The 15,948-nt window shown below is 39.1% G+C and overlaps 2 protein-coding genes across 2 annotated transcripts; one reads left to right on the top strand and one right to left on the bottom strand.

The window, feature by feature from the left end:
• Positions 1-1,621: 1,621 nt before the first annotated feature.
• Positions 1,622-7,051, top strand: LOC129364620 (uncharacterized). The gene is made up of 13 exons (XM_055037384.1): positions 1,622-1,755; positions 1,900-2,038; positions 2,520-2,630; positions 2,891-3,010; positions 3,086-3,578; positions 4,327-4,568; positions 4,649-4,943; positions 5,023-5,390; positions 5,481-5,723; positions 6,231-6,413; positions 6,487-6,591; positions 6,668-6,759; positions 6,828-7,051. The coding sequence occupies exons 6-13, from the start codon at positions 4,452-4,454 to the stop codon at positions 6,898-6,900; spliced, it is 1,476 nt and encodes a 491-aa protein (XP_054893359.1). The 5' UTR covers positions 1,622-1,755; positions 1,900-2,038; positions 2,520-2,630; positions 2,891-3,010; positions 3,086-3,578; positions 4,327-4,451; the 3' UTR covers positions 6,901-7,051.
• A 793-nt stretch (positions 7,052-7,844) lies between these two features.
• Positions 7,845-14,331, bottom strand: dnaja2b (DnaJ heat shock protein family (Hsp40) member A2b). Its single transcript, XM_055037397.1, has 9 exons — positions 14,015-14,331; positions 12,359-12,418; positions 11,828-12,054; positions 11,657-11,737; positions 10,913-11,046; positions 10,598-10,794; positions 10,328-10,472; positions 9,456-9,583; positions 7,845-9,360 (listed from the first exon to the last, which is right to left on the bottom strand). The coding sequence occupies exons 1-9, from the start codon at positions 14,090-14,092 to the stop codon at positions 9,172-9,174; spliced, it is 1,239 nt and encodes a 412-aa protein (XP_054893372.1). The 5' UTR covers positions 14,093-14,331; the 3' UTR covers positions 7,845-9,171.
• Positions 14,332-15,948: the final 1,617 nt, after the last annotated feature.

Raw genomic sequence — 15,948 nt, 5'->3', positions numbered from 1 at the left:
TCCTGCAAATGTCTTAGCTTGTACTCTTGCAGGATATTATTCCTGCTCTTCACCAGTGTCTCGGCATGTCTGCTGGAGCAGAGTTTTCCACTGAAGACATTAGTATTCTCTTCTGCAAAATGTTTCATGTGCCCTCGAGCAGAAGTGAAGCTGATGCAGCCATGAAAAAGGTAACAATTCTTATATTTAATAACAAACAGCAGTTTACTCATGTGTCCCCACAGAATACTATAAACTTGGGGCAACTGAACATCACTGAAAGTAATTCAAGTATTTTATTATGCAGCAAAGAAAGAAGAATGAATACACAATACAGAATTACTTATTCATAAAGAGTAACTTCAGGGATTAACCCTGTCATCCATTAATTATGTTAACTTCACTTTCCTCCTGAAATGTTCTCAATCGTCTTTAGGCTTTGACATTTTTTTTAGTTTTCAGTTACTTTTCAAAGGGGTTTTCACACATCAGGCAGACAACATGTATTAAGAAGTAGAAATATGTAGGTGACAGACAAAATTACAATGAAGCATATAGATTGAAAACTATGCTGTGAAAATGTTGCTAAGATTTTTTATTAGCAATCAAGAAAACTTTACAAGATTTGTAAAATCAAGGAAAATGACTCTTCACCCTGACCCGTCTACATGCACCTATTTTATTTGATAGAACGGATGATTGATGTTTATTTATGATACACATAGCTTAAATATTGCTTTAAATCGCCTATGTTGCAGTTGATGAATTACAATTACCGGTCCATGATTTTTACCTTTTATCATAAAAACAAACAAAACAACAAAATAACATGCAACAATACTTTTTTGTCAGAACTGTTTGTGTTTTAGTTTGCAGGAGGACACAAAAGCTGGTCCTGTACTGGTGCAAATGTTTTGGATGTGCTCCTTGAAATGGAAAGGGCGAAGGAAAAGAATGAAATGGTACAATAATTCATCTTTCTTTGTATAGATCTGTTTCCTGATATTTTTATTTGGTACTAAGAAGAGTTGCCATTTCTGCAGCTTTACTGGGACTGCCAGCTTCTTAATTGTGGAAATCTTCATCAGATGTTGCAAAAGTTACCCCAAAGAAATGACTCAGAGTTTTTAAGAAGTACTTTCAACTCTGTGTCAGGACTCCCACAGCCACAAACAGCTGAAAAAGACATTTTCCAGGTAAGTGACTGGCTGCAACTAGTCTTGGACAGAAAGCCAGCACTTTTTTTGCTCTACTATTTCTCAAATTTTATATTTGATACACAGAGTGAGAAAGTGCTGGAAAAAAAGCAGCTCCGCCAAACAGCCACAAGCTTGAAGAGGCTCCAAAAAGCCGTCAAGCAGTGCTGGGCCAGGTGAGCATGCTTCAGCATGTTTTGAAAATGATTCTCTTTTGCAGTGACAGTATAGGCATGATGCAATATAGACATTGCAAATTTTACATTTAGGGACATTGCTGAATATTCTACTGCGAACAACAAGGTCTAAGTACCATCGAAAATATTTAACCCTTTTCGTCCATGATGTAATGATGTGCTTCTTTTATGTATTTTTGTTGTCTAATTGTCTTTGTTCCTCCTCAGGTTGGCATCAGAGGGCATTAGCAGCATTTTGCCCTCCCCCTTGTGTAACCAAAGGTTGGGCCTCAGGGGTCAGACATGGGGCTCTGTCTCCTTGTCAGATGTCCTCCTTCTAGTGGAAGTGAAATATGATGTGGTGACTCGCTTGCTTTACACAGAAATGCTTCAGGAGCACTACAGTAAGGGCATGTCACTCTGACCTGAGCTCACAATAACCCCGAATAATGCCTGTGACTTCCCAGTCCTGACGATTACTTTGTCAGCATTGTGCATGGTGCTCCAAATGTGTTCCTGTTTCACATCTGTTTCTGGTGATTCCTCAGCCCAGAGTGTTTGGGAGATGCTGCTTCCCTGGCAACAGAGAAAGGAAGTGGAGGCACTGGAAACTATGGCCGAGGAAGTTTTGCAGTCTGCTGACATGCTGGGCTTGGTTTTCCTGCCTGGAGCGTTCAGGATATACAAGTAACCCACAACCACAAAGTTTGTAAATACACCAGTGTTCACTGGAGGGTTCTCTCCTCCAGTTTCCAGAATTGAAAGCATGTTTCCCCTCAGAAATCAAACCAAATCATTAGAAATCTGACCTGTGAGGATAGCGTTAAAATTTAAATCTGATGGCATATCATGCAAACATCTATCCATGGTTGTGACAAATATCGACATTATTCTGATTGGCATGTATTAAAAATGCTAGTTTATTTACTAATTTTTACGAGTTTTGAGGGTAATTCTTATTTTTATGATTTATTATTTGATAAGGAGAAATGTTAAAATGTTGTAATTCATTGAATTATGGTATTTTATGTCAAAAAATATGTTTTGGGTAATTTTTTAGAACATTAAAACAAAATAAAAGATGGTAAAAATTAGGTAAAACCCTGTTGGACTCATTTTTAAGAAACATAAGTTTTCTTTTATTGTATATGTCTATATTTTCCTGCAGAACAAGATGTTCAGAGTTAAGGGAAGAATCATGTTCAGCAGTTGCTCTCCTGAATGAGTTGCACACTTTTTGTCAACAAGAACAAAATCAGCTGACAGTCCTGGGTCAGAGGTGACAACAGACTTTTTATCCATGCACTTCTTTTTTGAGGAGTTGTTTGCAAATACATTTTACTCACATGCAGCACATTACAAAAGTATTCATAGAGCTTATAACAAAAGGAGAGGAAACATATGACATGACAAAATGTTAAAAAAAAAAAAGAAAAAAATAGTAATATAAAAACTCAAATTATATTGCTTGCATAATCTTGGATATATGTAGATCTTGCCTGGACAGGAATTAATTCACTTTTCTTTTCTTTTTCCCAGACTGTGTGACAAAAGTTTGAGGCTTTTGTGTCTCCATGTCTTTCTGGCGATTTACAGAGCTCAGAGGGAAAAACAATCTCACAGAGCTCTGCTGGCATCTCGTCAATCCTGGGAGTCATGGTGAGTTTACACAACCCACAGGATTTGTCTCCAGCCTTCTGTGCAGGCACTCTTACAGCTCTTCCTTATTTTTAGGCCACAGGTTCTCAGTCCATGTAGAGCAGAATATGTCACTCTGCTGCTACAGAATGAAGACAAAGGAGAGGAAGGAAAGGAGGACTTGGAAACAACACAGCATGTATTTCAAACTACAGACAACAGATAACTTCTCTCTATTGTTTACTTCAAGCATCTGAAGGACAGTTGTTTCTTTATTTGCACCTTTGATATCAGCTAAAGGTCTATTTTTGTATGGATTAGTTCAACATTAATGGTTTACACAATGTAAGTCTTATCTCTAGATATCATCAGGAAGAATGTTATGCTTTGTGGGGTGCAAGATTTGTCTAAAAGAAAGTGCTGCAGATTATTTTCTTATCAGTAACAAAACTCAAACTTTATCAGAGGACAGAGCTACAGCTACTTGTGCTGACTCAGGAAAAGGAGAGGAAGCATCTGCTCACGTTGCTGCACAGGATCTCCCTAGAGGATTTACAAGAGGCAGGCTGCGCAATACCTCCAAAAGATAGTAAGTATTGGTTTGTTTTCTTTCCAGTATTTTTTCCCTCTCTGCTCATTGCTACAACTAGCTAGAATCCTCATCATTTACATTCACTCCTCATTTATATGAATCAGTTTTAGAATTTTAATAATGAATGATAACCATCTTCCATAATAATTAGGTGCACAACTTTAGATACTTTGTGGATTTTGCCCACCTTTTTATGAATCAAAGCTTTAAATACAGGCTCAAATGCATAACCAGACACATTCCTTGACACATTTCAGAGGAACCAGAAAGCTTTATAGTCATCAAGTCCGATATGTTATCCTTTCTTTTATCTGAAATGTAAGCGCTCATCTCAATGCATTGGTTTTCTGGCACTCTCTTAAAAAAATTAATTCTTTCTCCAGAAGGCAACTGCTGTGTTGATTAAATTACCAGCAGCTACACATTTCGCTTGAAGGAACGTTTTCATAAGCAGTGCTTCCTTCTTGGATTAAATCATTTCAATTCATGCAGGTGTAACAAATGATGTCACTTCACACTGATTTGCTTCAGAATCTTTCAGTTTATAACTGGCTTTAGCCTTTATAGTTCCTGGGTTGCTACTGAACATTGTAACCAGTTCTCCTGAATTCTTTGGGTGATAGTTTGGGTCACATGGTGACATGTATGTTCTGACAGGAAAATGATACCAAATAAACATTGAAACTAGTGTTGAAGTTCTTCAATGGGCTTCCTGAAGTTCTGACATCTTATTTATGGCTTGCAGATGGTGGCTTTGATGCCGACCAAATCTCCTTGAGGGCTGGATGCATAAAAAGACTAAATCAAATCCATGCTCAGCTTCAGACACAGAATGGAAGCGAGAACAGCTCAAAGCAAACCAGCATTCAGATGCAGGGAAAATGGTCGCAATCTCTGCTGGAGGACTGCAACCTGCTCCTTCTGATGCATCTGATGGAGCTTCAGGAGGGCCAAGCTTCAGCACTCCTGCAAGTGCTCCTGCATCGGGTGAGTGTAGCCTGTGTCCAGTGCAAGGGACAAATATTAAGGCATGATAACTGACATAATAACAGGGTATGTTTTGTTAGAATTCACAGGCAGCCCAAGCTCTGAGAGAAAAATATGAAGGTGAATTACAAACCCAACGCTTCTCCAACCTGCTCCATCTCTTGATGTCTGATGATCCTCTAATCCCTGGCTCTAAGTTGACTGAAAACATCAACAATGAGCAGATCACACCTGAATCACCCTGCACAGAAGAAGTTGAAAACATTTATGCAGAATCAGTTCCCACTACAACTACTGACTTAACTAATGAACACAGCAGGGAGCGTGTAGAAGTCCCAACTCCTGGAGGTTCTGCTAAACAAGAAGTCTGCTCAGGTATCTGCATCGCAAGCACGATCAAAACCAGAAAGCACACTTCCAAAGGTGAGGCTATGATTTGTTTGGATACATTCAGGTTGTGGGGCAATCATGGAGGAGCTACCCTATTTGGAGATCCTGTGTGTGCCTGATGCGCAGGCCAATGCTCCAAATCCAGAGGCTGGAGAAGGTAGGGAAGAAGAAATAAACACAAATCTTGAGAGTTTTGATAAACAGGGATCCTTGATCCCCCTTGCTTGGAGCAAACCTCTGGAGGATGATGCAGACCATAAGGCAGAGGAGGGAGATGGAGAAGCTCAAAAGTGTCAGGACACCCTGAGCAGTCTAGGAACCCCAGCCCAGTCCACGCAATATGATGAGGATCAAAAGAGAGACAGCAAACAGGTGGACACTCTGGCTGAGTATGATACACAGTTTGCAGATCAGCAGTTGAAGAAAGTAGAGGTACTGCATTAGCAGCATGCCAAATTACATTGTCACTGTTGTGTATTTGATTTTCTCCTCCTTTGTTTTAATTAATTGGCCTTGAACCAGAATCCAATCCCAGACCAACCAAGTGAAGGAGAAGCTGCAACTGAAATTGATCCACGCTCACTTGCAGAAAACCTGCTGGAGGTACAGCCGCGTGTTTCTAGGGATTCCTTCGGCTGCATTGCTGATGGAGCATCTGGTCACATGGTCAGCACCAGCAGAGAGATGAACGAGTCTGAACTCTGGGACATCGGAGGGTCAGAACTCTCTGATAATGAGGAAATGATTCATTCTCAAGAATCAACAGTAATTCGTTTTTTGTTTGTTTTGTCAACAGTGCATAACTTTGTCACTGGCACAGTTCCAGTCAGACGTTTACATACTGTCATGGCCATGAATAGCATGTTCACTGAAGCTGTTAAAGACTTAGCTGAAATTACTTTTAAGATGGACTGCCTAAACATTTAATATAATGTCATTGTTTAAAAAAAAGTTGGCACGAGTCGCCTTTCTTTCGTGACAGAAAATGGGGTGCCAGACAACACACTATTCAAACAAATTTTGGGTGCATATGATTTAGGCTATAAATACAGGTCCAAATACATACATACTTAAAACTCATTAAAATTTGGTTAAACGTCCCTTGGTAAATTACAGGTAAAGCACACACTCCCACTAAATAAATTAGGAAATTATTAAAAATCAATTTATTTTAGTCACTAAGTGAAGCATAATTACACAAAAAGTTTTCAAGTCTTCATTTCAGCTAATATTGATTTCATGCTGACAGCACATAAATATCTGTTTGTGTAGCAGATAGCGTCCAGTCTCTCTGGAAGAACCACGATGTTGGAAACGGCTCAATTGGAACAGGAAGAACTGATGAGAGATCAAGTGGCAGCAGTGGAAAGAGAGAGAACCATGCGCAGCCTGGTGGACATGCAAAGAAAGTTTGAGGAGAAACACCAAAGAGACAAAGAGAGACAGATGTTTAGGGTGAGAGCCGCAAACAGAAAGACACTGAAAGTGCCTTTCAGACACAGATGTGCACCAATGTTGTTTTTTTCAGGTTCAGGAGCGTCTCTCCATCATCCTCAACAGAAAAGCAGAAGAAGACCTGCTTGGCCTTAAACACACAGACAGGCTAAAGCATCTCACGCAAGATCTACCGCTGGTAACAAAATAACTCGAAGCTCACTATAACGTCTGATACGTTGTGTATAATTACGGTGTCACATGTTGTGTTGAAGGAGGACAAGACTCAGCAGAAGACTGTTGTGAAAGAGCGACTGGAGCAACTCAGAAGAGAGCGCTCCTATATCATGCAGTCAAAAAGAGATAGGTAAACAGCACTGCTTTGAAGTAAACAATAAGAGCAGTTTTAAATTGCTATGCTCTTGCATCCTTTAGGAATACTGCAGGATTTAAGGAACTTCTCGCTCCTGTTGCTGTGAACAACGAGATGGAAGATGAAGCAAGCTGATCTACAGATGGTTTAAGTTGTTTGGTCCTAGCGTTATCAGTGTTAACGCAAAGTATTAAAGAAATATTTCCGTGCCGTAAAAAAGCCTCACAATGTCACTGAATTTGCTTTTACATAGCAGATGCATGGTTCAGATTACCGTAATTTAATATCAAAGATAATGTGGGTAAAATACAAAGTTCAATAATTTTTTTTTACAAACAGTAAAAACATGTGAAAATGTGCCCCTAAAAAGCCTAGTTTTAAATGCTACCTGCTTACAATTCCATAAAATGACAAGAAATGTTAAATCTCTTTAAAGAAATGTTTGCTCTCTGTTCTTTCCAGAATCTTTAATCCACATAGGAGGGGTTTTGAGAACACGTCCAGGCATAGTTCACTTCCAATTTCTGATTATTGCTGTTGTTTAACAATTCAGAGATGGACTTGAAAACTTTTACCTGGGTTAAAAGAAGTTGAACTTTGTGTCACAAAAGAATAGTTATTTTGTAGAACAGAATTCATTGCCTGACAGATTACAGCCAATCGTTAAGGCAGCCACACAGACCACCATGGTAAACTGTTGGGATGAAAATAATGTGTTCAGGTGAGCCACATTCCAAAAGGTTCCAATTTTTTATTCGTCAATCCACCGATTTTCATGCCAGTCTCAGAAATCATTCAGGCATTTATTTTTTTGTTAAACGTGAGAAAATACTTGATGTTGTGTATTCAGTTTATCTTTGAGGATGAATTCAGTTTGAAGATCTGACGCCTTTAAGTCTTACCAAAGAAGCAAGAGAAAAAATCTGCATGGGCCAAAATGTTTTCATTTAACTTCATAAACATTTTCAAAGTTCACGGCGCATTTGGGTACAATTATTGATTTCATTCGAGACTTGTCTCCGTCTTTGTAAAACGAATTAAGTCAGTGGACTGTGACTGAATAGACTGAGATTCACATATGCAGTTTAATATACATTTTAATTATCACTTTGACAACCATAAGCATTAACAATAATGAAATTTCACTATAACCCCCTTCACCTGTGCACAATATCCCAAGAAGCCAAAGTTACATACACAATGAGTCAGAGAGGTGCATGTAAACATCCAAGAGTGGCTCCAGTTAACTTTCTTCATGAGAACGTTTACATTTATAAATTGACCATTGCTTAATTCTGTGAGAAAGTGTTGTAGCTGCAGAATGACGCCTCTGTAAACGTTAAATGGACCCATTAACTGGTACTGTTTCTATTTACAGATATGAGAATGAAAATGTTGTATCGTGTGATGGGACGTTGGTTTGGCTAGTAACCGTACAATAGGAAGATGTCTATAGAGAAGGTTGAGTTTGTGCCAAGCAGTTTTCCTACAATGCGGTTCAAGTAAGAAGAGGGAAAGAAGTACATTTGAGATTTTCTAGAAACTTTTTTTTCATCCTACTCTCACTTTATTTGATGTCCAATCTGACTGCAGCAACACCAACCAGAGAAATAAGTTAGAACATTCCGAAAAAGCTCCAGCACTGAGCCACCGCATTTAAAACAAAAGTGTCAAGTCTAAAACGCATAACTTCAAGGTTTGTCGTTTCAAACACGCAAACATTCACACCAATGAGATAAAGAAGTTTATACTTCACTCAAAGGGAAAAAGAACAATATTGGTGTGTCAGGTGCTCAGGGTTTTCAAATCGTTTGCAACAGCTAGAAACCTAAAAAAAAAAAATAATAATAATAAAGCACAAGCAAATTACAGTTTCAGCACACAATAGTACAACCTGAAGTTAAACTATCATATTAATTAGAGGTTGGTTAAATATTTAGAAATCTAATCAGATTAGCTTATGTGGCAGCGGGACTTTTGAATATAATTTTATAAAGGGAGGTCATGCTCATCGGCAAGAACTGGCATCTATTCCTTTATAACTGAATCACACCTCAACTCAAAATAGTCAATATTTGCAGCTTGTAGACTCGACTGTTGTACACAGAAAAAAGATAAAGCTTAGGATGAAGACAGACTTCCTTTCTGGAAACATTTACAAACTTAAAAAACATTCATCACTCAACTGCGATCTCTGGGGAGGTGTTGGAACCATGGAACTGAGGGGGGAGCCTTATTTACTTTTTATAAGGGATTTTGTGCATCACCTTATCACTGGAGGCATGAAAAGAGAAGTGTGTGTGTGTGTGTACGCGTGTGTGTGTGTGTGCGTGTGCATCAGGTCTCAAGTAGTGCTAGCAATGGAACTTGAAGGGTGTTTATGTGAAAGTCTATGTATGAGTCCTTCTACTGGTGCGCGCACTGCACCCCGGGGCCGTGATGGCCCCCTTCATCATCAGAACTATCATTATACGCCTCTCTCCTGCCTCCACTGCCAGACCCTTGACTTCTGTCAAATTCTGCAAGATCAACTTCTTCAGCATCTGCAGCGATGTCAGGATTGTCAGCTCGGGCTGGAAGAAGGTTCTCCAAGTCCTTAAAGAGACATCAAAAACACAAATAAGTGATATCTCTGAACACCATTTCATTATAAAGAGCATAAATGCAGAAGTTCTTCGATGGAAGCTCACATTGAGTTTTTCAGGGCTGATCCAGTTGTTTTCTGGGAACTGAACATCAAACTTGATGTAAAGATCTCCTTTTTCAAATGGATTTCTGTACTGAGGCATTCCCTCTCCTTTCACCACTCGAATACACCCTTAAGAAAAAAAAAGTGATTTAAAATCAATCAGAAGGAAAATATAAAGATTTAGAATCTTAGATATTGCATGAACTTGTAATTTAAGAGCAACACATACAAAGCTTCAAGTTAAGGGTTGAATATATAAGAAACAAGATGTTCTCATAAAAATGCCACTTGCAACTTTTCAATAAAGTCTTATTGAAGGGCAGGACAATAAATCAATAATATATATCACAATAGACAAATAATTAATATAAAGAGAAAATATATCTGATAGAATATTCAACAACTTCAATGAACTCCACAACTGCACATAATTGTGGGGGTTGCAGGCAGAGTTTAAACCTCTCAACCCGTCTAGGCCAGCAAAGCAAGGTTGGTGGCATCAACTAGCCACTCACTGTTGTTTTCTAGCAACAACCTGTTGAGTAACTTGCTCAGTAGCAGTATAAGGTTTCGCCATCGTCTCTCATAACTGCTTTAAAAAAGGAACAATTTGGAGTAAAAATTGTGGTAACGCCACCATTAGGTAGCATTCGTATATGTGAAACAAAAAATAATAATTGTCAATTTCAGCTGATATGTAAATCTTATAGCGATATGTATTAGCGCCTCTGATCTTTTCATTAACTGGGCAGCTTCACTATTCTTGCTGAAGCATCACCAGAACATTATGCTGCCACCACCCTGGCTGTAGTGTGTTCAGGGTTATATGAAAGATTGCAGATGGCAAGAGATATACTTTTTTTTTTTTTTTACCTGGCTCGATGACTTTGCCAGGTGGATATTTGACCAGCAGCTGACGTCCATCCAAGTGTGTGATGGTGATCTGGAAGCCACACAGAGCTTCGACAAGGCCAATGCGCTGGACCATGTGAAGGTCACTGCCATCACGTCGGAACTCCTGTTTAAATTAAAACGTTTTTCAATTTGATTTATTGGCAAAGATTTATCAAGCAGAGCAATGATGATTTAACTTCGAAACCTTTAGCAGTAACAAAAGGTCAGTTATAAATGTTTTGAGTTTACCTCATGGTCTTTCTCTTGAAGTACCAGAACGATATCTCCTGGTTCAACACCTGGTGCTTGGTCAGCTTCCCCAGAGAATGTGATCTTCTGGCCGTGCTTCATGCCTTTGTCCACATGAACCTCCAGAAGTTTTGTCTCCTTGCAAACCTTCTGACCCTCGCACTTTCTGCAGCGGTCCTTCTCATTTATCACCTCGCCTGGACAAAAATACACATGCATACTTTTCAAAAAAAAAAAAAAGTACGGCTCTGGTTTTCTATTGACATCATTTATCTCTGTAGGGTATTGGGAAATGTGTTTGTGTTGAAGTGTTACCTTCTCCGTTGCAGTCGGTGCAGACAGACTGCATTTGCTGCACCATCCCTGGAGCCAGCTGTCTGATCATGATTTTCATTCCTCTTCCTCTGCATGTCACACACTTCTGTACTGCTCCTGCCTTACCCCCTTGTCTACAAGTCAAAAGGTACAAATAAGCAACATTATTATCAGTACTCCACACATTACACTCTTAAAAATAAACTAAGAAAACTGAAATTGTACGTTCTTCTGCGAAGAGAATAAAAAATATGTAGATTATTCTGTATGAACAGACCACTTGATTTAGAAATGAGCAGGTGATTATTCTGGTTTTGCTGTTGTAGCTGTGTATCTAAATAATTTATACAAAAATACATGTCGATCATATTATTATTGCAGCAATAATGTAATATAACCATCATAATCAATGCTTGTTGCTTTTCTGTTTCAAAAATTTAAAAAACTGATAAAATAATATACATAAAAATTTGTGAAATAATACAGTTTTTTATTTATTTATCTGAAGGTTATCATATTAAGAGAATAACAGCCCTGGATGTTGATTACAACAATGATTCTCTCATATGCATTTGACCAATGCAATCTTTGTAATGAAACTGTTCAAAAAAATTGAAAGGTGAAAAATATGGAGGAAGAAAAAAGTTACTGTCCTAACTATGGAGCTCTATATATTTATAAAGATGTTGAGAAAGGTTTTAAACAGTCAGGCTTACAAATGTAAAATGAAACAAATGAACTTACCCATTGCAAGCGCTACATAACACATTCTTACTCAGCTGCAGCTTTGTAGTTTTTCCATTGTACAGGTCTTCGAGAGAAACTCTGAGACATAAAGGGTTTCAGAGAATATTATGTAATGATGGAACAACTTACTGTAGCTGTCAAAATAATTGGAAAATGTAAAATACGCACTTCAGAGGATGCACCATGTCATCTCCTCTCCTCTTGCCTCCATTGCTTCGATTTCCCCGGCCGCCCATGAACCCGAAGAGTCCTCCGCCAAAAATGTGGGAGAAGATATCATCCATGCCGGGGCCGCCGCCGCCTCCCTCCCTAAGACCCTGCTCTCCATAGCGGTCATAAAGCTCCTTCTTCTCAGGATTTGTCAAGACTTCATAAGCGAAACTTATCTCTTTAAACTGCAAAAAGAATAAAGAAAATTCAGTATTTCAATAAATTAAACATATCAAAACTTCAGATGCACTTTACAAAAGGAAAAACGATCTAAATACACTTGTTTTCTTATTATTTTGTGCTAATTTACTTAAATGTTTTATTTTTGTAGTGATCATCTGCACCTAGTATTATCAATTGAAATTGTGTGTAATCTTGATTATTTAGGTGAAGTTTTACATATTGGTCACAGTTTTCAGATGACTACTTTAAAACTGACTTCTTGTGGCAACACCTAAATATGGTGTTAAATGTTTTACAGGTTCATACCTTGTCTCCAGCATCAGGATTCTTGTCAGGATGATACTCTTTAGCCAATTTCCGATAAGCCTGGAACAAACAAAAAATTCAAAAATAAAAAAAATGTGTGACTTGGCCTTGTTGAACAAGAGACTTAACAGTTTATTTCATTTCAATGAATCAACTGCTCATATTACTAATGTTATCAAATGTCAACTATGCTCTATATGTTCCTACATAGAGTTATGTTGACTGACTGCTGAATTTGCCAGATCATCTCTGACTCATCAATCGGCTCGAGCTTCACCAATAATAGAGTAACACATTTGGATTTGTGGCAGATACATGTTCTTGTGCTTTTCAGGAGCCGTAGTTGGAAAAAATGCTTTGGACATTTATAGACAGCTGATGAAGTGGATTAAATTAGCTATGTCCAGCTTATCAGCTTTCACAACTCTAAGGATTTATTTACTTTCTCCACCAGCCCAAAGAGACATACCATCTTTGTTTTTCTAGGTAATTATTACTGATAAAAATAAAGCTTTTTTTTAGTATCCTAATTTTCTAATTATGTCTTGAGAAGACCTGTAGATAAGATAAAATAAAAACAATGGTGTAATTATAAAACTATTTTAGATAAGAGTTATTATTTGTGAAGAATAATAGTTAACAGTCATACCAAATGTAATATATCAGAATACTTAAAACTAGAGGTAAATTTGACCTTAAAATTGAATAAAAGAATTTACCTACATTTGTGTGTATATATACTGTGGTCCAAAACTCTATTCTTAGAGGCTCAAAGTGCTACTTTGCATTAATAATTAGATCAGCATACCTTAACAATGAGGGGCAAGGGGACAAAACAAAATTCAGCAATTTTTGACACAACAGACAAAAAAAAGCTGATATCTTAATTAACCTGCCAGAGCTGATCGTTTGAAAGCTGGCAGACTTTGAAAACCGGTCACTGTGGAAAAGCGAATTTCAAAGCCCCATGTTAAAATATCTCTATCAGTTATCGAAAGAGGAAAACAGCAGAGGAGCTCTGACTAAAGTTCTTTTTTCTCATCCAAATTTATGTCAATTATAAGCTAGCTATTAGATCGATAACGTGTAAAAGGAAAGTACACAATGTATGTTTTGGTTGCTACAGTTACACGAGGTTTTCTAGAAGGCCGTGGAGTGACCACAGCTACACGCTCATATCCATTTACAGAACCTGCATTTGTCCCAACACAAGTTTTTTCTATAGCATTAACTTAGGTTTAATATCGGTGAAAAAATTTAATCAAATATATTTAATACACAATTGCCAAGATTAGCAAAACAACCATAGCTAGGTTAACTGGTTTAACCGGCAACCTCTATCAGTAGAGTATTCCACTTTTTGTTTAAAATAAAGAATTTACAATCTTAGAATGCAAGTGCGAATGATAACATTATCAATTTTATAGGGTAATTCTTTAGTATCACCGGGGTTCATGCTCAAAAACGTGATGCAGATGAGTATTTCAGCTGGCTAGCATGCTAGAAGCTTCGAGGCTAGCTTCAAATCAGTAAACTAACTAGCTTACTCCCACCCTGGTTTTTGTTCTTTTTAGGCCAAAACAACACTTTTAACTCGTCAACTTCACCTTTCCTCCTGAGTCCGAGTTATTTGTTTTCGTTTTAGAAGAGACGTACCTTTTTTAGTTCGTTTTCAGAGGCAGAAGGTGAAACTCCGAGGATGTCGTATAGCCTAGTGTCCGCAACGTTCGCCATGGTGCTAACCGGCTACCAGAGTGGGAGCTTCTGCGGTGAATCAGACGAGCTACACAAGGTTCACCGGTTGGGGCTGGTCGTCCATTCTAATCCACCTACTATGCTTCTTCGCAGTTATATCCAGGGTCGGAGACCATTTTAACCCATTCATGTATGAATTATGATAAACTTACTCAGAACTTTCAAAGTTTGTTGAATTACATTTAGCATTTTTTTTCTCTCCAAAACGTATACATTTAAAATAGTTCTACGTAGACTGAAATGGAACTGATAATGTACAGGAGTTATACTTTTCTGTCAAAATGCCAGGTTTGTGTGATGTAAGAAGAATACGAACAAGACAAACCATTTAAGAACTATTTGCACTTTTGTTCTGACCTATAACTGCACAAATTTCACACACAAAAAAAATCTCAGCTAAAATAATACTTTTGAGGCTTCCCAAAAGAATGATTTTTAAAGGGTATTTAATTTATTTATTTTTGTATGTTGTACGTTGAAAGCTTTGGCCACAATTAAATGGTTTAGTGCAACATCAACACTGAGGATCAAAAGAGCATCACACTCAACGAAGCATGGTAATGGCAGTGTCATGTTTGGTGCTCTGTTTCTTCAGCAGGAGCAAAGCCTTAGCCAATTGTCTATGAATATATAATTGGATGTGATTTTTTTTTAGGACTAATACATGGACAATAGTTTAGGGTTAGAAAATAGCCAGTGATGCATGTTGTTCTTAACAGATTTCAAACTTTTTTTTTCCTATCATAAACACACTATATACATTTTCTAACAATTATATTTTAACACTTAGTTGTTAATCGATGTTACCTCTATTTTTGTCATAATGTAGAAAAAAATAGTTTACTGCAGTGTGAGCTGCTCTGTATTGTATACTTACACAGACTGGCCAGTCGGTGGCAGGGTATGGAGTAATAAGCGACACTCAAAAGAAAACCGGCCCCCGCCCCGGCCCCGAGGGGCGGGGCGGTGGTGCGCGTGCGCGGCGCCCGGGCGGTTGTGCGCATGCGCGGCGCCGGTTATGCGCATGCGCGGGGTCCGGGCGGTCGTGCGCATGCGCGGGGTCTGGGCAATTGTGCGCATGCGTGGAGCTGGGCCGGTTGTGTGAATGCGCAGGGCACGAGCGGTTGTGCGCATGCACGGGGTCCGGGCGGTTGTGTGCATGTGCGGGGTCCTGGCGGTTGTGCGCATGCGCGGGGGCAGGGTAGTTGTGCGCATGCGCTGGGCCGGGCGCTTGTGCGCATGCGCGGAGCCGGTTGTGTGAATGTGCGGGGCACAAGCGGTTGTGCGCATGGGCGGAGCACGGGATACTGTGTGCATGCGCGGAGCACGGACAGTTGTGCGCATGCGCGGAGCACGGGCAGTTGTGCGCATGCGCGGAGCACGGGCAATTGTGCGCATGCGGGGAGCACGGGCAATTGTGCGCATGCCCGGATCCGGGGCGGTTGTGCGCGGATGTGGGGTTGGACAACATCCGGTGGCTATAGTGTTAGCATTAAAAGGCTACGAAAATGCCTCAAAAATTTCTGAAGTTCTCTCCAAATGTCCGTGTCAACTTGGAGCCAAACTCATCATTCCACCATTTAGTCATCCTGGTCAGTTCAGCAAGGAAGAGACAGAGGAGACTCAGACCATTGCTTGGCTGCAGGTCATTGTAGAGCGAGCAATCGCTAGAGCAAAGTGCAACCACATCTGGGATTCCCCGGTGCCTCTCACTTTAATAGGAACTGTCAATCAAATCTGGCACAACTGTTGTGTTTTGGCAAATTATCAAGGCCCATTCTGTGTTGCAGACAAAATTATTTCTGTATATTAATTGTTGTAATGCTATGTAAAAA

Source organism: Poeciliopsis prolifica, unplaced genomic scaffold (assembly GCF_027474105.1).
Source record: "Poeciliopsis prolifica strain line A6 unplaced genomic scaffold, Auburn_PproV2 SCAFFOLD001, whole genome shotgun sequence".
Classification (NCBI taxonomy): Eukaryota; Metazoa; Chordata; class Actinopteri; order Cyprinodontiformes; family Poeciliidae; genus Poeciliopsis; species Poeciliopsis prolifica.
Note: the sequence above shows the minus strand (reverse complement) of the source record. Positions and strands in the feature narration are given on the sequence as shown.